Source organism: Grus americana, chromosome 19 (genome assembly GCF_028858705.1).
Source record: "Grus americana isolate bGruAme1 chromosome 19, bGruAme1.mat, whole genome shotgun sequence".
Taxonomy (NCBI): Eukaryota; Metazoa; Chordata; class Aves; order Gruiformes; family Gruidae; genus Grus; species Grus americana.
The window spans coordinates 7,735,948-7,759,779 of record NC_072870.1 but is presented as its reverse complement, the minus strand read 5'-3'; the positions used below and the strand labels follow the sequence as shown (position 1 = coordinate 7,759,779).

Below are 23,832 nucleotides of genomic sequence, written 5' to 3'. Positions count from 1 at the left end.
GGAGAGGGCACACTGCATATTCACAAGAGCTTAAGATTGTTTTATTTACACTTTCATTGCTAGGGGCTGTGAAATGGAACAGAATTCTATTTACCAAACACACTTCCTGGTGCATTAAGTTAGAGGATTTCTCAATTAATACATGGAGCTTATGTATAAAATACAAGAGGTTAAGCAACACTGCAGTGCCCAATGGACCATCTGGTGAACATTAGGATTGTCAATAAATCACGAAAGCACCAGTTCATCAAGAAAATTCCATTTCAAACCACTGACAGAAAAAAAGAAAGGATGGGAAAAAACTCACAAAATTGGTATTTTCATCTTTTATAAAAACAGGAGCATTAAATAACTTTAATCTAATTTCAATTGTTTTATTGGTTCTCTTCTGATGACCACATGGCTTCACATACTGAATGTTTAGCCCTTTGTCTTGCACACAAAAGCATTATGAAATAACTTGGTGCATCATCACAGGAGAAGCTCATCTCTTTCCTCTTAGTCTTTCTCCTCACCATGGGTGATAACGTAACAGAGGTTCTTATAGTCAAGATTACCAGAGACATCTGGAGGGAAAGCAGCAAACATCTGGTTGATCTGCCAAGCAAACAGGAGATAAGTGTTACAAACATAGGACTGTGGGACAACAACATGTACTGCTTCTCATTTTCAACCCAGTTCAGCTCCCTTCTGCCTTGATCTGTTAACCACTATGGAAAATTTTTCTTTAGCTTCAGTAAAATTGAAATAGGAATTAGGACACACCTAGTTAACACAGTCCCACTAGAATCCCAACAAGTTCCCTGTCAAAAAGAGCTCTCCCTGAAATCCAGGTGAGCCTTGGCCAAATAAGGTACTTCAGTCTGCATGCCAGTCTGTTCTTGCCACGAACCAACTCCACTCAATCTCCTCTTCTGAAAATAAAGTCTCTCTAAATTCCTCCCAGCCAGCAGAGTCCATGTTCAGTCTCACACAAACCACAAAGTTAGTACCTCATTTCAGAACTCATTTCAGATTTCAAACAAAATAACTCTCAAGAAATGGAAACCAGATCACAGTCCCCACCCAAACCCACTTGAACTCTAGTAAATTCATTGTCCAGCTCACCATAGGAAAGAACAGCAAGAGATAGGCCACGCTTAAACTTGGATGGAAGTCCAAAGAATCTGTTTGACTTCGATTTAGCCATGGAGCTATTCAGAAGAGATGCTTTGAATTGTTCCTAATTGCTAGAGCTGGCATCAAACTTCTCTCAGTCTGGATTTCAGCTGAATTCATGCATTTAAAGAGGGGCAAATACTTATTGCTGAATAGTAGCTGGAGATAGATTTCTATTATGAATAAAGAAGAAGGTCCTTACCTCTTCTTGACTGAACCGGTCTGCCTGTGTCATAAGCATTTCTTTGATGCTGTTCAAATAAAACGAAATAACCTGATTAAAGGGTGGTAATGGCACATGACAATTCAGATGGCAAGATCTCTCCTGAAGTTGCATGAAAGAAAATCTGTGTGACTGCATAAATTAGAGCTGTTAATCCTTACATGATATTGTAAGAGATTTTCTGTGGGCACCCATCAGTGTCAATGCCTCGCTCTGCCAACTTATTTTGCTTTTGTGACATTTTATAGAGGTTTAAAATTGTTTAAGGTTATTACTCTAATTGAAATACAGCAATTTTGTATGCTTATCTTAACCTAAAATGGTAGGTTTTCTCACTTGCTGTTTAAAGTTTGGATCACTTAACAAAACCAAAAGAAAGAATATTTTCTGTAAAATCTGAGGATGAAAGGAACAGAGCATGAAATGAGAAAGAGGACTTGAAAGAGAACTCCAACAGCTATTCCGAATCATCATCTGAGAATCCCTTTATTTGCATGCAGTCATTCCCAGAGGAGACTGTGAAACTGCATGAGACCTGTTGTATTTCACGGTACAATGTCTTGATCTGGAGTTACAGCACTGTAACAAGGAGCTTATCCCACACACAATCTGCATCCTATGCAATTACATCAAAGAGAATATTTTTGGGACAGACTCTCAGCTGATTTACCCTCTGTTTTCAAACCCTTTGTGGAAAGTCAGTCGAGCATGTAATTTTTTTACCTAAGTTTATAGGTGAATAGAAAAGCCAGGAAGAATGATTACGGTTTCTAGTCTCACCTCTTTAGATAAAATGTCTTTATATTTCACCCAGTTACTCGTGCTGAGGGCAGTACATGCACAATGTGCTAGAACACCCACCAGTATAAACTCAGTTATATCACAATAAACATCCCTTTCACTTGCACTAATAATTTCCCCTTCCTGTAGAAGAATTTCTATATTAATCTCAAAGAGTTTGCATTCACACTGAAGAGGCAGAGTTGTCTTCTTTTGTTACTACCAAAGGTATTTATAGATTATCAGGATTTTTTTCTAGAGCAGTAAAACAGATAGATGAGCAGTCTGTTGTACAAAAACAAAACCTGAAACAAGTATAGAAATCTGTTTTAGTTTGTAGATTTGAAGAAAAGGCTGCTTTTTTTGAAGGATTTGTTGTGGGGAGAGCAATAGCTTTTCCGGAAACAGCCCTTTCTGCTTTTTAAAGTGAATATTTAAAACTAACTATTTATAATAGAAATCATGCCTGCACAGGAACACTTCCATATGAGCAAAATTCACCTACTGTGGATGCAGATGTGCAGGCAAAATAGTAAAGCTTTCCTTTCTGCTCCCTACACCATGCATCTCGAGTGAAAAAAGTCACACAGATAAAAGTGCAGTTTTGATGGCAAAGCTACAACTGTACTTCCTCATATCTCTGACACACATATTTTTTTCCAGTAAAAGGCTACAACAAAGACATATCCCAATTTGCATAAGAGGCATATACACTTCTGAATCTCTTTCTTGTTGATGTGAAGTGCTCATTTGGAAGGACAGAAAGGGAAAACTGAAAAAAGTAGTTTCTGGGTATTGAATAAGGATCTTACCCAGAAGGATGAGAGTAAAAATATCCATGCAATTTTGGGGAAATACTCTGAAGTCACAGAGGGAGTTTAAGCTATTGTATATATTTTCCTTGCATTACTTTACTATTCTCTTTACTTACCAAAGTCTTTCTTCATTTCTTTCTCTCATATTGCTGTTTCTGTTTTGTTGTCCTGGCCATTTGTTATGTGACTGCATATTTTTAAGTGGAATTCTCAAATGATCAGTGGGTGCAAGAGAAGAGAGATCATTCTCATCAGCATGAATTGATTATTGGATATATGTGCACTGGGGCAAATGGCATTAGCAAATGTAAATAGGACGCATGATCCAGGAAGAAGCTTGGTGAATAGAAGGAAGCACTCACAGCAATTTTGTCAGAAGTCACAAATAAACTTCATCACAAACAGGACTGAATTAAAAAGAGATCTGGGCACTATGTGTCTTCTATTCACATGCTTAAAGTATTTAGGGGAAAAGAAAAGATCAAATATCTAATTATAATCTTCTGATGCACAGCCCAGTAGGCTCTGGCACACTCATAAGGAAGAAGGACTCAGTTAAGGATCTATGCACATTTTCCATTATTTATTTTATAGGGAAACGAACACTCATGATTTCCAAAGCTAGAGATTATGCACTTATTTCTTTGTGTGTCTTGTTTTCTTTTTTAAAGACTATTTGCTTCTCTTAAAAAAACCCCACAAAAAACCCCAAACAAAGTCTTCTGGGCAAAAAAAGAGTATCTATTTACCTTGAAGTAGGAGTCTAAATCTTCTCTCTTGTCCTGGCTGACATCAGTTCCTTCTACAGTTACAAGTACCTTGTTGCATTCTTATATTTTCAAAACCTTTTTTTAAATTATCTGTGAAATCTCTGGGACATTTTTGTTTCCCACTGGGTTTGCCCTTTCTACAGAGGTCTCTTGGAGAAAACCAGGTGAGTTGAAATGAGCAGTGCACCACAACTATGACAAGAAACATCACTAGCTCAGCCAAACTAATCTCCAAAGGTCCAGAATGCATGTAAACTCCCTGGGTCCTTTTTCATCTGGTACAAATCTGAAAAGTTTTGTTGGCATCAGCATTAAACACAGTTGATGTTGGCCTGACTCACTTTGTCTGATGAATGGCATTTAGGACTGAATCATCTAACCTTTCCAAACACTATGCCAGTTTACACCAGCTGAGAATGTGACCTAAAGCATTTTCTGTTTTTGACATCATGCTATAGGAAGGATTTTATGTGTGGTATAATGATGCAGACAAACAAAGTCTGTCACTGAATTTGGAAGTAAGTTATAAACTCCTGGAGCTTCTGGAAAGGTTAGAAGACTCCATCCCAGCTACCATCAGATGGACTAAGTGAGTCATTTCCAGACTAGAGGTGAAAACACGCAGAGGGAAGAGACATAAAAATCCCCAGAAGGATGTTAACTCCATGAACATAAAAAGAAGTTCTGATTAAAAGGTCAGCATGGCTGGGTTTGGAGAGAAGCATTCCAGGATTTTTTAATATGGAGAAATATTATTTATTAACATTAACTGTCATATTGAAATGGCTGTATGAGCCAACATAAAAATTATTTCAAAACCTTCAAATGTCTAAATTTTGGAAGCATATGAATAGAAGTTAAACCTCAAAGACATTCACAGAATTGATTTAATGGTTTGTTCTGTAATGATCAACATTACCCTCGGGTCTAATAAGTAAACATTATGCTCTGTTGTGGTGATGAACTAAAACAATTGTCTAATGTTAGCAGTGCAGTGGGGGTGGGGACAAGGTTGACCTTTTGCATCAAGGAAAAATAAAAGTATTTCTCTCTCATCTTCATGTTGGAGTGTGATACCACATTCCTAATTTGCCCCAAACTCCAACTGGCTTCCAGCATCCAAGGAATGTAGAACTGGACACAGGGTGGCAAGCTGCAGATTTTGTATGCAGTATACTGTTACAGATAGTGGTGGGAAATATAACATTTCATGGGTTTTGTATTATCAGAAGGTTGTATTTCATGGTTGTGATTTCATTACCGTGTGATCTGGCCTATTTGGCAATAGGCTACATTTTATTCTGATTATTTGAGTCACTTCTGATGTATTTCTCTGACTGTTCTTCCCAAGCTGTTTGGATAATGTTAACCCCAAAATAATCAGAACAACTGTTAGCCCCCAGTTCCTTCTGATTGATTGCTACATCCACTTGTGTTTTAATTAATTTGGAAGTTCTTTAGTGAAAATACTGTCTCTTTGCTATAATTTTGCATATTGCTTACCATAATAGGAGTCTCATGCCCACTGAAGTACTGTCATAGAAAAGCATATTGGTAATGGAAGGAACTATTGTACCTGAATTTTGTATTTTCAACTAACTATCATGAGACATTGATAATTGCAGATAATGTCATGGAAAACTCTACCTTAGAGGTTCTGGTAAGAGGTTTAGTTTTCATTTAACTTATCAGAACATTAACAGAATTAGGTGATGCAAATACAATTTTGTAACTCATGGTTCCCTAATAAATTTCCTATACATATTAAGCTTTATAAAATCTATCTGAAATGGCTGCTGCAGTAGAAGTATAGACCCTGAATTCACCATGGAATTTAAGCATGTGCATAAATCTAGACAAAGCATTTCACTGGAGCCATGGGTCAGACCTCCTCATCCACTGCCCTGATTTGATATCATTTATCTCATTTACCTGTAGGCCTGCTTACACCATTCTGGCAGTGCAATGAGGGTTTACATTTGTGCAATTAGCACTTAAAGTCCTTTTACCCTGCTTTGTTGGTGTAACAGGTTATGAATACAAATTAGGTCCTGCCTCCTTATTTAAAAAATAGTCATATTGACCATAATTGCCATATTATTAATAGTATTATTTGGTTTGGCTCCCACCATAGCTAGTGAAATTTTACAGCAAATTATTGTCTAGAATCAGAAGGCTCCAACAGTAAACACATAAAAAGGAAAATGTCCTCACTAAAACCATGTCCTGGAGTTAATTAAATTGATCACTTTTTTTTTAAAGGGGACTAGCTTTCCCATTTTAGTCAAGCACTCTGACTGAGAGTTAGGCACCAGACATTCATTTTAATTTTACATATGGAGTTAATCTACAGAGAATCATGTGTTGATTTATATCCAGACCTTCAAAAAAGGCTATCTAATGGCCTACATGTGATTATATTTCCGTTGCCTCTTGCAATGTCTGAAGACAATAACATCTCTTTTTGGTATACAAATACATTCATACAATAGTCCAGTCTTTTAACTCTGGCTTACAAAGCGAAATGTTTCTCTGCCTGACAGTTCCTCTGGCTCTTAAAATACTGTGAAAAATATATCTTTTAAGCAGTTCTTTAAACTTGTGCTGCTATTATTATTATTATTATTATTATTATTATTATTATTATTATTATTTTAAAAGGATTTGAAATAAACTTACTAGTCTGCCTTTATGTGGCCTTTTCCTTCTGGGTCGAAAATCTTAAAAGCATTCAGAATGGTTTCTTCTGGGTCCGTGCCTAAAATTAATGAAATATAATTTAGAAGCCTGAATGTATTTCTATAGCTGCCGAATACTTGCTAAGTAATTGCATTCACTTGAAAACAGTGCAAAATGGAGAATTCTGCAGTTGTAGGTTTGAAGACAAAGGTTCCTTAAGTTGGCAGCATTTGTCATGTCAGATAAACAATAGAGGTGAATAGTTCAATGCTCAGAAGCTTAAAAATAATAACTCATATCTATTCTATGTCTGCAGGAGAGAAAACTTCCAGGAACTGGTCTCCAATATCAGTACCCAGAGGATTAGTGGCTTTCAGAAATGAAAATATAACAAACTGTTTCCCTCGCTGGCTTCCTTTAATCTTGTACTGTACGTTCCTTGTAAAAACACTTTTTGATGTTACTCGTTCTTCACTATATAGAGAAGAGGTTATTTCTCTCACTAAAGGAAACAGAGCTGATCATAAAATCAGAATGTCGATGGAATGTGATGGAAACAGGATGATCAATGTAAAATGGTGATCTGCAGTTACATTCTGTAGTGCACTTCCACTTAAGTATCTCTTCATTAAGTGTTACTTACAGAAACAGGATGGCTTAAAGCACTAGACTATGGCTCCAAGATTTTGCTTCTGCTTTTAGCTGGGCCACAGACTTTTGGTATGACTTTAATTTCCTTGCTCCTCTGTTCCCAGCAGTAAAATGATAGTAATAGTGTTCCTTTTCTTCCATCCTTTATCTGTCCCATCTATTTAGACTGGAAAAAATTTGGGTCAGGGACTAGCTTTCTCAGCCCCTAAATCTTGGCTGGGGTTTCTGACTGTTCTGTAATACTGCAGATTCTGAGTATATTCACAGTCAGTTTCAACCCACACCAAAGGATACGCTATATACTCTGTTTCTGACAATTGCCCAGTATTTCAAAATATTATGGTAATATATGTAACACAAATCATTATTTATAACTGTAGGAAACCAAATTTACAAGCAGGTGGACTGACCCATGGACAAATGAAGCTACTTAGGATGCTGAAATGTTGAACGCGTGATTAAAGAAAGGTAATAACATGAAGAATTGCAGTTTCAAAGTTTGTTTGAAAGTTTGGCAGAGGTAGAACCATAATAGAACCCAGCCAAGGTTCCCTGCTGTAATGACTACATACACTCCTGATGCCACCTTAGTTTTCTTTGTTTAAAAGGTTTCACAAGAATTAGTAGTAGCATCTTAGCAGACATAATAGTGAATAAACCTAAGGCTATATGGCCTTCTTGTCAGGCACTGGCCATGTATACTTTTTTGCCAAGCTGTAGGCAATGTATTCGAACTGCAATGAATATATGATCAATACAAAGAGCATTGATATTTAATGAGTGTTTTGATTGTCCCATGAAGAGAAACGTCTTCCAGCTCCGAGGAAAGGTCTGCATTTTAAGTAGTCACCACTGTGTGGGGGATTTTTTTTTCCTTACTGTGTTTTACATTTTCTACTCTGTCATATCCTTGGACTTTGGCTTTGAAGAGAAGCAATGCAGCAGGCATTCTTTATTGATTAGCTGGTAAATAAAGTGGTTTCTTTGATGTGCGGCATCTCTGTTTTCTGTACAAATTGTATTATTCTGACTCCCTGTAGAAACAGCTCCATGTGGTTGGCATTAACATAAACCGAGTTTTGTTAGCTGTTCATCTGGCATCATAATCTCAATATACAAAGCTAAAGCTCGTCCTGAAAATCCCAGTTTCCCCTTTATGACAGAAATCAATTATAGCACAACAAATTTTACTTAGAAAGCACCTTTCACCAAATTCTCTGAGTGGTACTTAGCTAATAAAGAGTGTTGCAAAATTGCCATATCCACTTCCTCTAGCCCTTTCTCCCTTTCTAATTGCACTACAAAGGCTCTTCATCCCAATTAGTTTTGATTGGGAATGTGCAGTCTTTTGGCTCTGCTTCCTTTGCATGACAAACCCAACCAGAAGGGCATGACAAGCACAGCTGTGATTTTCCCTTCACCAAATGGAAATTAAAAAAACACTCCTCCTCTGCTAGTGGCCAACAGGAAACCTGCAGACAAGAGGGGTATGCTTTATCATTCACCTTCCTGTGCTGGCTCTCATTTTAGGCCACACAATTGGCAGGGCTGGATTCTTTGCCAGCTTCAGCAACCGTAAGAGACAAGAGGAAAGAGGGGAAAGGAAGAAGAGCTCATTACCATGCTCTGTGTGATCATAAGCATCACAAATAGACAGGAACGGGTAGCAGGGCACCCCACAAGAACTAGTCACGTATCCGAGAAGGAAGATTATGGAGAAGGGCACTACCTACTCTGCAAGATGCTATCTGGAATGTAAAGGTGGAGATACCACTGTGATCAGACAGACTGATGTCTGGGTAATAAAATCCCCTCCTCAGTGTCAGTCTACAGCCTTCTCCATCACCTCTTCAGCTTCCCAGACATGCCGTGTTCCTTAGCAATAGTGTATTTCTTTGAGGACTAGCTACATGAATTCTTTCTTTCAGACCTCTCTAATTTCCATTCCAAGCATAGAAAGCCCTTCACTGAAATTGTGCTCAACAGTATAAAGGCAGAGTCCAGCAGCAATACAATAAATGTTTTTAAAAAGATGAGATCAGATTTTTCCATTTTCCTATTCATTAGTTATTTTAACAGACTTCTGGAATGTGCTTGGATAAGGCCAACCTTGCTTTGAAGGTCAAGGCTTTCACCTATCTCTAATGCATATAGGAAGATAACTAGAGGTTTCTCTTGGCCTCACACTCCTTCTCTTGCAGTTTCTAGCCATTAACGGTATAAGAAATAACAACTAAATTACTAGCTCCCACAACAAATTTAGTACCCACATTTTCTGAACTCCCTCTAGTGATCCCTATATATTCTGTGGCAATGGGCAAAATCCCTCTCCCTTATCATTGTAAATCCACTGAGATTAAATTATTTCAGTCTATCCACTCCATTAAGAGCTATTCAGCAAAATCTTCATTCAATGGCAAAATCACTCTTGTCCTAAAATGAAACCAAGGCTGGGCCACTGGGTTACAGCTAATACAGAAAATGAGGGAAGGCCATGTTGCTCCTTCATGCCCTATAACTGCAAGGATGATGCAGAGGTCATGTTTGCATAATGAACCACAGGAGTGCAGAAAGTTTTTTTGTAGAAATACTGAAAATACTTTTAAACCAGCTAACACTGGGAGTGATACCACTATAGCAACAGACTTCTGCCAAGGAACCTACTGACAGTGAATAACTCATCTGCACTGCGCTCCAGGCTGCTGTGATTTCATTACTTTCTGGACCTCAGCTTACCACTTTCTTGTTAGCTTATGTAAGCTGAAATCACACCTTTGAATTGTCCTCTGGACCGTCCCTCCGCCTTGTCTTACTTCAGCTCTGTCTGCAAAAATGGAGATCACTCCTTGCCTTTAAGCATTGTTCTGTGGATACATTATTATAATTTGCAAGGGGCTGAGATATTTCAGTGCTGAGGATCTTTGACAGATACCTCTCCAACCCCCCAGAGGTACTTACCTTTCAGCTTTTCCCCAAACATCGTAAGGAAGACAGTGAAGTTAATAGGACCTGGCGCCTCCTTCACCATGTCTTCAAGCTCCTCATTCTTGACATTCAGACGACCTGCAGCAGAGATCATTTTTCATAATAAATCACAAATTGTGTTTCAAAAAATGATTCCCATTCATCTCCTCCCACTGGGGAGCTCAGGGCTCTGTGCAACTTTGCTAATAACATGGTAGAACACAACTCCAGAATACCCCAGTGTAAAACAAATTGGCAGAGCTGGCTCTAAGATCAAAGGGTGACTGAAGGAGTAAGAGGGATAAATAACATGGACGTGGCCAGCAGTGGACAAAAGTGCACTTCCAAATAAACTGTTTTTCTTTTTCGTTTTTGGGGTTTTTTTACCTCAGGTGAAATACAGGCCCATTGATATTAATATAGCAGAGTTCAAAGTGACTGAAGTGAATCCAAGGTCTCAGTCTTTGCCCTCCTGTATATTGAGATGCCTTTCTGAGCAGAGGGCAGATGGATGAGTTGAGTAGTCCTATCCCTTCCCCATCCTTGTGTAGTTCTATTGATGAGAATTTAGATCTTAGCAACCCTCCCCAAACTGAGTGGTAATTTGCTGTGACTGCACTTTATAGGCATTGAGGGCTTCACTGAACAGGAAAGATACCAGAACTTGGCCTTAAGAAATAAATATTTCAGGATAACAGTAGCTACAGGCCAAAGTTTGCAAACCTCATTGTCACAATAAAGAGTTCAGGAGCTTCTGCTCTTTGCACTGACTCTGCTGGCGTCTGATTCCACCCCAGGGAGCACTAAAGATTCTTATCAAACTCTTTTTAATAAGATCCAGATGGCAAAACCCCAAATGCCTACATCACTGTTAAGCCTCAAATGTTGCAACAAGGATACAACTCCAGGTTTGGGATAATGAACATTTTGATTTTTCCTTTCCTTGGGAAGATTTTCTTTAAGCTGCTTGATATTATCAGGATTGTGATGCACATGGAATGGACAATACCTAATCTGATGACATGCACATTCTACCCCGCATAAATGCACAACAGCACAGAACCTCACATGAAGAATTCTTCCTGCTTTTGTGTGGGCAGAGGGGCAGCTAGTCCATGACGACAACGTTAATTGTTAGATATTGCATGGCTCCTAGATGAAAAAGGTGCTGCTTGTGAAGCCTGGATTCAGAGGCAAATCAGAAATGCCTGGTATGGACCCCTGCTTGGGTGGGCTTTTTATGAAATAGTTGCAGGGGAGGGATCAGTGCCTTTGGAGAGCTGCCAGCTGCACAGCTCTCTTGCACCCGCCAGTGAGTCCCAGAGAGACCTTCATTTCACTTCTGAAAGAGGCTGCTCAGGAGACTTTCCAGCTGCAGCTATGTAGTAAGATAGCAACTACCATAAAGGAGGAAGATCAAACTGAACAGGTTTCCTTTTGCCTCCTGTGTATCTCATTACTGTCTCCACTGTAATTCTAATACAAACTTTTCTTATGTGCTTGAAATTTAAACTGCCTTTCTTTTAAGTATTTAATTATTACTACCAGTTTACCTAGTGCAGCAAACGTGTCTCTCAAGTCTGCTTTGTCAATAAAGCCATCCCTGTTCTGATCCATGATGGTAAAAGCCTGTTGGAAGAAAAAGGAAAATTTATTGCCATTGCCATGTTGCACTGGACAGTGCTACAATCACACATACCAGTCCAGGGGGTATTATGTTCGTGCTGTAAAAAAGAATATTTAACTTCCTTTGATTCATCCACATCATGCCCCATCATTGCACTTTTCTCACTTTCAGCACATTACCGTATCTTGGCAAGGGGCTTAATTAAACCCACCCAAACTTCTTCTTACTAAATTAATGCTCAGTGCAGCATGTAGCTGGGCTGAAGCCAATGCTGGCAGCTCCAGCCATTCAGGCCTTAACCCATAAATGTTTGAATTAGGGAGGCTTTAGTTAGGGAGGATTAGTCAGTGGTTACTCTGTGTGTTTTGTACCTTTCCCATACCTCATTCCTTTGTGCAGCTATCATATTCTGTAAAACATTTAATTACTGTAGATATCTCTCTGGTATCAAGATAAAGGCAAATTCTTCTGGGTCTTAAAATGATTCATCATACAGAGATAGCTGAATTTTCAAAAGTACAGAGAAATGTAGGTTTCATAATATTATTTATTCAAAGTTTGTTTCCCTTTCCAATAAATTGTATCCTTCAGACTGTACTCTGTGCTCTGACTGACCTTGATGTGTTGACCTTAAATACTTCTTGTCAGGCAAAATTTAACTTTTGATAGAAAAAACCCAGTTATTTTTCTGTTTTCAGCCAACACAGAATTTATGTACTCTAACCATTTTTTACCAAGCCAGCTAACTGCCAATCTATCTATTTACCTATTCGCATGTCTGTCTATTTTCTGCCATCACACTTCTAATGTTTCATTGATTTTGAAAGATTTTAATGACCTGAATTTCCCCTGGTCATACTATGGGGAATACTAGTAGAACCAGGCATGTCTCTGAAGCTGGTTATCTGTCTGACATGCATATCAATATGAAAGCATATCTTTACAATGACCAGGAATTATTCTTACTTCAGTATTATTATGAAAGACAATGTTCTCCTGAGAATACAGCTAGTCCATTGCAGCTACGGTAACTTGCAGAATTTGAAAGTCTACTGCTCTACAGGGTGCACTTCCTTCCATGATTGCATTATATCAACATACCTTCATGCAGTTTTACCTCAAGTTTCTTACAAAGCCCCACTGCTCACATTCCAGTTTGCCCATGTGATTACTTGCAGCATGCACGTTCATAACCCTTCATTTACCTGCCAAACCATCACCTTATACAAAATTAAGCCCAACTCTTTAAAGTTGGTTTCTCTCTTTTTTTTTTTTTTTTTTTTGGGGGGGGGGGAGGGGGGCTTGCTTTAAATGGTGATCCCCACAATTTGGAAGCAAAACCGAAGAAAAGATGAAGAGCAAAGCAGAGCCCAGCAAACTCACAGACACAGGAAGAGTGTTAGGTATGTATTGTAATGGGTGAACTTAAAATAACGTAATAACAGCAATGCTGAAACGTCTTCTGTTGACCTGGTTGAAAACTCTAGATAAAAATGTCCTGATCAAAACCAGCTTTTCAGAAATACTTGTCCCAAGTATGCAGTTTTTAGACACAACATGGTTTTCGTTTTCACTGGACTACTCCACTGCCTCATGCTTTTTGCCATTATTCTGCCACCATCCTCCCAGAAATGCTCCTAGTATTATCTTATTTAAAGTAGATCAAATATAGCATTCTGACCGGTTCCTCTTTTTGTTGGTACATCTTCAAACAGAAGTCCTTGGAGAAAATAAAACTGGAGGTTCATAGGATACAGTGAAGAGGTGGGAAAAGAGTGTTAAACATGTTCCTATTAACTGAGGGGAAAGGTTAGTGGTTTCAATGCATTTACCTGGGCCATATTCACAAGCCTTTGCACAGGTTTTTAGACTCATTCACCACTGAGCTTTACTTGTGGGAAACCTCATGAAAAATAAAGTTGAAAGCCATGTGCACAAAACGAAACAGTAGCTATTTATCACACTGGAAATTGCTTTGGAGATTTGACTTAGCAAAAAATGGGGAAAAAATTAATAATTTAAAATTACAAACCAGTTCAAAATGTGATGGCCTCACAGACATTCTAGAATGTCCACTCAGAAAAAGAGCATAAACTCATCAAATTATCTGTCTTTAACATGCTTCAGCTTTTATGCCAGCCCATTAGATTTGCCTCCTCACAGGTAACTGGTCAAAGAATCTACAATGCATGGTAATACCAAATTCTTTGGGAGCTAAAAGATGCTTACGTAGTTAATCTCAACATGTTGTTTTATTTTATTGGCATTTATGGAGAAAGTCAGCTGAGGGCTTCTTGGTATTTTTGTTTCTAGTTTGTGGGCAGTATTAGAAGGGCACAGAAGAATATTTTCTATTGCTGTTGTGGAACAGTCCACTAATTAAAGCCCTGGTTCAATAAGGCATCTCTATTCAGGATAATACTTGAGCATATAAGACTATTCTTATTTAAAATGCCACTTAACTTTAAACATGTGCTCAAGTGTTTTCCTGAAGCAGGGCTAAAGTGGATGAGATGATAATTTTCCTTTATTTTGGGGAGGGGGCTTGTGGGCTTTTCAAATAAGTCTAGAGCTTGAAACAGGAGACTGAAGAGAGTGAGAGAGGGACAGAAATAAGGAAAGAAAGAATGAAAGAAAGAATGAAGAAAAGAACAAACAAACGCACAAGGAAAATGATATACCAGCCAAAACCACAGAGATGATTCAGAAAACAACTGTGTGTTCTATTAAAGCAGATGGAGAATGGAATAAGGATTACAAACAAAACCTATGTTATTCATTAGCAATGACAGGAGACTATAGAGAACAGCAGAATAGTGACCAACCTCTTTGAACTCCTGGATCTGGGTTTGTTCAAACATAGAGAATACATTGGAACCACCTTCTATCTTCTTCTTTGCCTTTTTTGGAGCCTGTAATACAAATAAGAAGATCAAATAATATTACTTTGTGTTAAGCACACATGAAAACAAATTCCATCTTTAACAGAAGGCAAAATATATACAGTCAAGTAAGACAGGAGGATTGTGTTTTGTTATGACAAGGTTTTTAATTCAATCCATTTTATATATATTTATATATAAATGAGATAAAAAAACGCTGCTTTAATAACAGATGAAGCTCTCACTGAGGCTTTTTGCCATTCCCTTGCTCTGGCCTGGAACCTAACAGGCCAGATAAACAAGGACAGCTTGTCACCATGCTGCCTTAAAAAATGTGAGGGACCCAAAGTGTGACTCTGAAGATCACAGCTGGCTCCCTGCTTGTAGAGTCACCTGTGCCAGACCATTTGATGCAGGAGATTACTCCCCCTTCTGCACTGGCTTTTCAGAGAGTGAAAAGTTCCTTTCAGAAAACTTCCTTTCAGAAGGAGTGACGTAAGCTTATAGTCTCACTCGGATGTGTAAGCTAAAATTCCCAACCTGTTGTTCTCAAGAAACACAAGTGATTCAGGTAAGTGGCTACAGGTACTCCTTCTTCCCAGTTGCCATGCAGGGACAGGCAGCCCGACCCAAAATGAGGCCCTGCGTGAAGACTCAGTTCAGGAACTATAAAGGGAAATTATATAATTTCCTACTCTCACAGAAATGTTTAGAAGTCTGCTGTCTGGACCAACACTGATGGAACAGATTCTGCCTATGTAGGAACACCTTCTACACTTGGAGGACAGTCTATATTCTTGCACCAACCTATGACACTACATTACATTGCCTTACTAGCCCATATAATTTTAATATTCAAGATAGTCATCTTAAATAAAAGGGCGGGCCTGCTTTTATCACTACTCTGTAGTATGAAGGCTGAGACAGATAAACATTGGGCAAAGAGCTACAATGATATCTATGAATCTAATGCTCACTAAAAATCAGTCAGAACTAGACTTCATTATATGTCTTTGAATAAGGGCCCAACCAGCTTGCCTAAGACAATACAGTTCTTGTTCTGCAGTAAAGAATAAAATCTGTGATTCCTAAAGATTATAGAAATGTTTTAACCACAGCATTATCCTTACTTGGGGCAAGATAATGAGCTACATTGCCTTTTGAATTTTCTTCCAGACAGATTATTTTTTCTCTATCATTTTTACTTTTAAACTTCATCATCATAGTCCCACCTGGTTCTCATGTCATGAAAAATTAGTCTTACTTAGTTTGGGTTATTCCGAATGAAACAGAAGGCAACTTCTACTGTCTCCTTTCATGAAAATAAAAAAGCCTGTGAAAGTTCAAATTCAATACTGATTTCAAATATCCTGAGGAGCAGAGCAGCTCAAGGAAATATTCCCACTTGACTCTGTTTGAAGCATACATTGTCTGACCAATTTAATTTGCCAGGCAGATTTCCACACTCAGCCACCCAAGTTAGATCCCGAGTTGAAAATTAGGGCTATGGTAGGCACTCACCCACATACCCACACTCCAGACCTGTCAAGATCCAATCAGCTAATGCAAAGCACTAAAATCTGGAAATAGGAATGGAAATTAAAAGAACAATGTATTTGTAGTGAGGATAAAAATAAGGATAGAATGCCACCACAGGCACGCAAAAAAAAGTGAATAAGTGGAATGTTTAATGAATGTAGAAATACTGATTTTGGAATAAACAGATTCCCTCCTCCTCCTCCACATGAAATAAGTGTTATTTTGAGCAGTAATGGGCAATTTTCCATGTAACGTGAGGTGCCTGCTGGAGGTTTTCAACACTTCCAGATCGAATGGAAATATTAAGAACAATCCTACGTATTTACATGTATTTGTTCCCTGAGGTAAAAAGAAAGCAGATGTTACCCAGCGGAATGTATTGCAAGCCGTCTGGGGGAACTGACCACAGGGCACAAAGCTGGCCTCAGCATTTTTGAACAGGGTAGTAGAACTGGTTCTCCTGTGCTCGTGTGGCTGGTCTTTATGAAGACAAAACATGCTTTACCATTCTCATGCTCTGCTCTGCTGTGACCAAATACAGCATCCATATTCAGGATAATAAATACTCCGCAGGCTAGCAAACAATCTGCATCTTTTTATGCTAGCACCACAATGAAGGACAGTGGGCTCCAGCTCCAGGTTTTTTTAACTTTAAATGCCAAACACTGGCAGTACCTCCATTATTCCTCAGTTTAATGGGTTCCCTGTGCCCTAAGGCTTTAAGCAAGGATTGTAGCTATAAGAAAGGATCAGATAACCCCAAAAGCTGTGATATAGTATCTATTGGAAACAGACCAGCAACACAAAAAACACCCAAAAGTTTCTTTACTTTAGTGAAGTCCTATGCAAGGCAAAAAAATTGAAGACTAGTTACCTAGAAAACAATCACCATACTAAGAGAAATTCATCCTAGCATGATATTTGTCAGTGTTACTCTCTGGTTAGTCATCTCCAGGGATGATAAAGGCAATCAGTGCCCATGTCGCTCAATCTATCTTTAGTTTTTCTGCTGAAGCTCTGGGTGTGGATCCTGTTTATGATCTGCTCACTTGTGGAATGGGGCTGAGACTACCAATACATTTCAGAGGGGCCAATGAACAGCTGTTAGACAGGAATGGCTTTCCATCACCAGTTTCAGGCTAAGTCTTTTGGCATCAAACGTATAGAACATCTTGGATTATCAGTATACAGTATGGGGAATGTAATTTATCTGATCTGAAAAGCTAGAAAATTCATAATCACCAAAAGAAGCTGCACCCTGATTTTGCATGACTGGTGGGCAGGCAGGAGCTATGAAGAGGAAGGCTGAGAGATAAGTTGGTGAAGCAGGAACAGAATATTGTCACTGCCTTCTGGTGGGTGAGTCAAATTAAAAGGCAGCTCTAGGAGAACAGAAACTGGTCTGTGCTGCTGTCTGACAACTGCAAATACTCCAGAATTTTTTAATTAATAGAATCAGGATTCTGAATCTGGAGTATCTCTCTGAAAGAACGGCATAGTAAAAAGAGCAACACAGAATTGAGCAAACGTGGTTTCTAAACTGTCGAGAATTTAGTAGGTGACCTACAGAGAGGCAAGTGGGTGACTGACACATCACTTCTGTCTGCCTTGATTTCCCCATTTGTAAAATGCAAAGTGTGCCAAGCTACACTTTGTGAAGATAGCTGCTCTATCTTTGCAACATTACTTGGGACTGACATACAAAACGTGCCAGATGAGAAACTGAAGAGCTGAGGGTCCCCTGGGCTCAGATTCCGAAGCTTCAATAGCACAGCAGTGGGAAGAATGTTGCAACAACTGAACAAGCCTATTAATATTCCTGCCTGAGTGTTTTAATCATCCCATTGTGAAGAAAAAAACACTTCACTGTAGAAGAGAAACCACAGGCTTGTCGCATATCACTCATTTGTCTTACTAGTGTTAGCACTCTTTCAATTAGCCTGGATTTTAAAAGGTTGAGGGTATTGTTGTTTGGTTTTGGTTTGTTTTAGAAGCTTTAAATGAAAAAATGGAGCCACACCAAAAGCTGGTCCCAAGAAAACACTGTTGAACCAGGCATTTTCTGTGAGCTGAGCTTCCCTCACTGAGGTTCTTTATATTTCTCCTCTCTGGCAGTGTCAGGGAGCCAGAGAGAACAAGGATAGTGCAGTGACACAGGCAGACAGATACAATGAGTGTGCGCTGCCTTTGCTCTCTGTATATAAGAATAGGGATTCTTTTTTTTTATCTGTTGTAGAGGGGAGCATATGTTCAAGTGAATCAGAGTGAAGAAATCTCTGATTTCAGGGTGACCAAAGAGAAAAGGGGACAGGGAATCAGTTTATATCTCTACATGCAAAGGAGGAAGGAGCTGAAAATACTTGGTTCTTACTTCAAACCGTGAGGCATTGTTTACCCTGATAAATTCATAAAAGGCTGGTGCTAGAGTAGGTTCATGACACCAGAGATACAAAGGAAGTGACACTGGATTGTTGCAGAACTTTATCATCTCAGCCACTTCAATGAATTTCTCAGACAACCCGGAAAAGTATGGTAAAACAGACAAGTTGCTGCAAGACAAAGAAAGGTACAGCTCCATAACTGGCGCTGCTCTGCACTGACTGCTCAGGTGCACACTTCCACCCTTCAGTAAGTATGAAGTAACCGACCTCCACTTAGTGTTTTCTGAAGAGCGAGAATGTCTCCACAGGCAAAATGGGCAGCACTGCCAGAAGCCACATTTTTTATTCGGTTTGGGGTTCCCTGTTTATTCCATCATGCCTTAAATCACTCAGAAAATACTCTAAATAACAAAAGATGACACAGTTTGATATTCCTGACAGCCAGTTAAAACACAAGCTGAAGCGCTTCCCCACTCAGCAACTTAATGTGTCTTCTTTTAATATTTTGTCAAAGAAGACACCAGTGGGTAAGCAGGTCTCCTGGGAGTCTTTCAGAGAAAAACAGTGGTGTACACTATTAAGAGCCTGATTCTGTTGTCTTGTACCCTTATGTGTTCATTCAGCTCAAGGCAAACTAGACATAAGATACTACCAGCTTTAAATTGCACCGTTTCACATTTTATACTTCCTTCCTCTGCAACTACATCCGTGACTACAGAAAAGACAGAATCATCCATCATCTTGCTCAGATTCTGTCCCCTACTGTGATCCACAGTATGATGTTAACTCTGAGTTACTATTACTTTTTCATCCATCACACTCTCTCCTTGTTTTTCATCCACTCTGGGATCTCAGTGCTGACATTTCCTGTCTTTGAATTTTTGTTATCATTGAATCCAGCTTCTGAATCTGAAGTTACATCTCAGGCCCATCCAAAGGATTTTTGCAGCACTGGACAGGATTTTTGTTGATTATTGTCTCACAAGTTTGCTCTGCTGAGATAATTTGCACTGCATCTGCACCCAAGATCCCAGCTATGGACAAGCCGCCTTTTTTTAGCACGGTTTAGGTCCTTTTCATGGCAGGTGAGCAGCATAAGGCCAACCCAAGTGCATGCCTTTGAGGGAACAGTCTAGAGGAGTAAGCAACATAAACTGCTCTAAGGGCACAATTTGCATTTCAAACAGGCAACAGCCTCAGATCATTCAAATAAAAACCCACATTATCAGAACTGAGAAACAGAAGATCTTTTTATTACCTACTCTGCACTCACAAACAGATCCCTCCCTTCTCATCCTCACTCCATTTTATATGTAGTCCCAGCCTCCCACACACCCACACAGACACACACACCTTTGATCCCTGCTAGATACAAAAATCTCTTGGACCGCATCCTCCCTGCTTCACACTCCCGTACACTAAAGCATTCTCCTTTACCCCACATAACATCCCTTCCCAATCACAGACTCCTTTTTTCTCTTGCACAGATAGATAGAATGCATTATCTCCCAAAATTTATCTCGGAACAGCAAATAACCTGTCCAACCGCAGACTGCTCGACCTCTATGACCCAAAATTCGCCAGCAGCTTTCCCCACCCAACAGATTTTCTTCTCTGGCATATACATGTCCTCCTCTTTCATGTAAACAGTTGAACAATCCCTCTCTACCTACACAGCCCTCTATGCTCACAGACACGCACATATGTACACACACATGCATGTGCAGATGCATACACAAACACTTCAACAGTTAAACAACCGGCCACATTTTCAGCTAGTGAAATCAGCATTGCTCCACTGAGGTCAGTTCTTGTTTCGGTACAGGTGGTACATTCCAGACAGTTCAGCAGGCTGCAAAATACATTTGATCAGAATGCAATCTATTTTTGGGTACGCAGATCCCTTCAGCATACAGAATTTGCTACAAGGTGTCACTCGAACTGAATAAACACAGGAATGTTTCGGGAATAAGAAAAAGACTTCCCTCTCCTTCCTTCCGCCTCTCTTCTTCCCTTCCTTCCCTCCATCAGCACAGAGCATGCAGGGAGACATCACAGACCCAACTTCACTGAAATGCCCTGGAATTAACAGAGAGCCGTAGACAGTTCTCAGAACTCCATTCCACAGCACTTGTGTGGTCTGCTCTTGTTAGAAGAATTATCTCCCTGAACCCTGCCTCTCTCACTCTCATCAGCCCTGTATGTCAGAGCCTAGTAGCACTGGCTGACTTGTAATTATTTTTTACTATGCTGCTTTGTCTGCACTAATCCTTTGAAAGTAGCTTTACTGCACCTCTGAAATATTATGATGCTATAAAACCTCTGTAATATTTATAAATCCCTTAAGACATCATAAAGAGAGAAAAAAACCTCCCCACAGAGTTCATCTAGCATAATTACATATACATTTCCCTCTGATTAATAAAAAATGATCACTTCCTTATGTAAAGATATTCTTCAGCTTTCTTTCATTAAGGCTATTTTTTTCTTTCCATTTTAAATCTGTTTCATGTGTCCCTGTATAGTAAGGTACCTCAGAAGATATTTTCCCAAAACAAAAGACACAATGAAAAGAACCACCACAGAGAATTGTCAGTTGAACTGGGAGCGAGGAGACAGAACAGTCTCTCACAATATTTTCACATCTCCTAACTTAAGCAATTTCACCACAGAATGTCCTGAAATATCTTCAAACATCAAGCAATGTGGTGTGTCATCGAACTAAATAGGAGAGAAGAAAACTGATAAATAAAAAAAGAAGGGAAAAAGAAAACCAAAGACCCAGCATGCTCCCCACCCCACAAACAGGCTGGCTTAGACTTTAGTGAAGCTGATTAAAGGGAAACCTGTAAATCCACAACTGAAGAGGCACAATCAGTACAAGGCACTGCTCACTTCTAAAACAGTGGTGAAGAACATGATTAGTGGCTTGCATGCTCATTGTGAAACCACTGACACTGGGTTTGCACTGACTGAAACCGGAACCTAGTTTTATGCGTGGATTTTAGAAATTACTTTGAATGTGGTTTTATCCTGCTCAGAACAGTGCTTGGATCACATTCATCACCTGCTTAAATGGGATCAGGTTTGAACTAAGCTTTGAGAAAGCTTTTCATATACAACTCCCTCTCCGGTGTTACCCAGAATCAAATATTTCATAGCCCCAGGGAGCCACTGAGCAGCATTATTTTAAGACAGCCTGAAAAAGACCTGCAAAAAGGAGAAAAATAAGGAAAGAGAACATCACCAGCTTTTGTTTTTAATATTGTTGTAGTCACTCCTCTGAATTTGCAAAAGACAAAGATAGAGCCTGATCTGCCTACTGTTCTTGAGGTAGGAGTTCTCCTTTCCTCCCTGGAATCACATCAAGTGCACCTTTGGTGCAGAGGTGGCTGTTGGAGTCCCAGAGCTAAAAGCCAACAGCAAGCAGGGCAAAGGCAAGACACAGATATTTCTGCAGTACTTCATATTTCTCCCTGCAGTCTCAAGAGCAACACAGTTACAATTATAGAGATATCCCTTTCCCTCACTCCTCATCATAACATAGCAGACCTTAGCACTAATTAACACCAGCCATGCCAGCCATTGCTGCCCTAGTGTATTAGTCTTGGAAAGAGATGCATGAGCTCTTCCCTTCAGCAAGTGCATCTGCGTTCCCTTACTCATTTGTTAAACACATGCAGGAAAGTCCTTGGAAGTTCACAGCTATGGGATATATCTTCATTCTGGATGTGATACTAAGTATGAGATTTCATGGGGACCACTGTGATGAATACTGCTCTGTTTGAATTGTTAGAGTCGGAAAGAAATACAGACAGAGATAAACAGACAGACATGGGAAAGTAAAACCTACCATACTGCTGCTGCTCCTTCCACCCCTTCTCTGCCAACTAGTCAGCCAGCAAACACAATGCCAATTGTCTCTTTATATAGTGTCACCAAGGAATAAAAATATGCCTGTTCCAAGTTTAGACAATAGATGTAAGGTTGGAAAAGTGTAGTAATTGGATCCCAATACCATTCCAAGCATCTGTTCCATGCACGGCTTTTGCTTTCACAGAAATAATGCAGTAGATAAGTAGAGTAGGCAGTTGGGATACAATTGTACAGCACTCACAATAAGCTAGAGCTGAAGGGGCTTTCCCGTGTGCTTCTAAATAAGGAACACAGGGCACACTAAAAAGATTTTAAGTGGACATGGCATCCCAAAAAAGCAGAAAGAGAAACACACTTCTTGAGAAAATGCAGAGGAAACTAGCAATAAATCTAGGCTACTGGGATGTCTGGTAGCTCCAGAGTCTGGTGCATGCATTCAGAACTCCAGAAAAATGACTGAGGTTCTGCAGAGGTGCATCTCTAACTGGGAGGTATGCTGGAAAGCACTGCTCTGCAGATGGCAATAAAGTGACTCAGATCAGGTCTGTTTTCCCTGAATCTGTCACACATGCTTGAAGTCCAGGGGCCAGATCTCAAGCTACTGCAAACTGATGGAGAGTCGTGGACTTCAAAGCATGAAAAAAGAGGTATGTAGTAATGAATATGGTGTTGAGAGCAGGAGAAAACAGAAGGCAGCATAGGAACCACAGGGGCTGTGTCTCCCGGGGAATGCGCATGGACATTTAATGCATACACACTCCACCCAATTCATAAATCATGTTTGGCATTATCCACTGGGCCAAAACATTAACCAGTACAAAATGGCATAATTCCAGAGACATGAAATCATATTTCCTAAAGGTCTAATCTGTGTCTGTGAGAGTATCTATACAGGAACACCAGTGCATTAAAAACAGCACCACAATTGGTTTTTCAGGAACATACACTAGCATCTGAAATACTGGTCTACATCAGTCACACTAACATGGAGTCACAAAATTGCTTAACCAGTCAACTGAACTTTGAGATAGACATACATTTCAGTATTTAGTTGAACAAGGACCTTGTTCTTTCTCCAGGTCCACCCCCTTGCAATGCTGTCATCTCTAATCTTAGATTTGACTGCATGCTCTTCAGGGCAAGGACTGGTTTAGCTGTTGTGAAGTACCTCGAACACCTACAGGAATAATTAAGTAATAAATAAACATAATACAATTCATCTGGCTTTAGCAAAATTGTCATGGATACAAGTTGCAGGTTAGCCTAGTGTTCATTGTTCTGACTTCAGTGACATTATACCAATACCGAGCGTAACACAGCATAAAAATAAATCCCTCAGTCCGTTCGCCTGCAACCGCCTGCTGGATAGCAGACCCAGGTTTGTATACTAGGTTGAGTTTGGTAATCTGAAAAACTTAAAGTAAGGTTTTTGAGGAAAATCTTGCATAATTTAAAAGGTTCATTGTGATAAAGACTTATCATGTTCA

General features: G+C 39.4%; 1 protein-coding gene across 1 annotated transcript; it reads right to left on the bottom strand.

Moving 5' to 3' along the window:
* Positions 1-353: 353 nt before the first annotated feature.
* Positions 354-22,564, bottom strand: MYL10 (myosin light chain 10). Its single transcript, XM_054847925.1, has 7 exons — positions 22,323-22,564; positions 14,493-14,579; positions 11,594-11,669; positions 10,035-10,139; positions 6,426-6,504; positions 1,361-1,409; positions 354-597 (listed from the first exon to the last, which is right to left on the bottom strand). The coding sequence occupies exons 1-7, from the start codon at positions 22,323-22,325 to the stop codon at positions 499-501; spliced, it is 498 nt and encodes a 165-aa protein (XP_054703900.1). The 5' UTR covers positions 22,326-22,564; the 3' UTR covers positions 354-498.
* Positions 22,565-23,832: the final 1,268 nt, after the last annotated feature.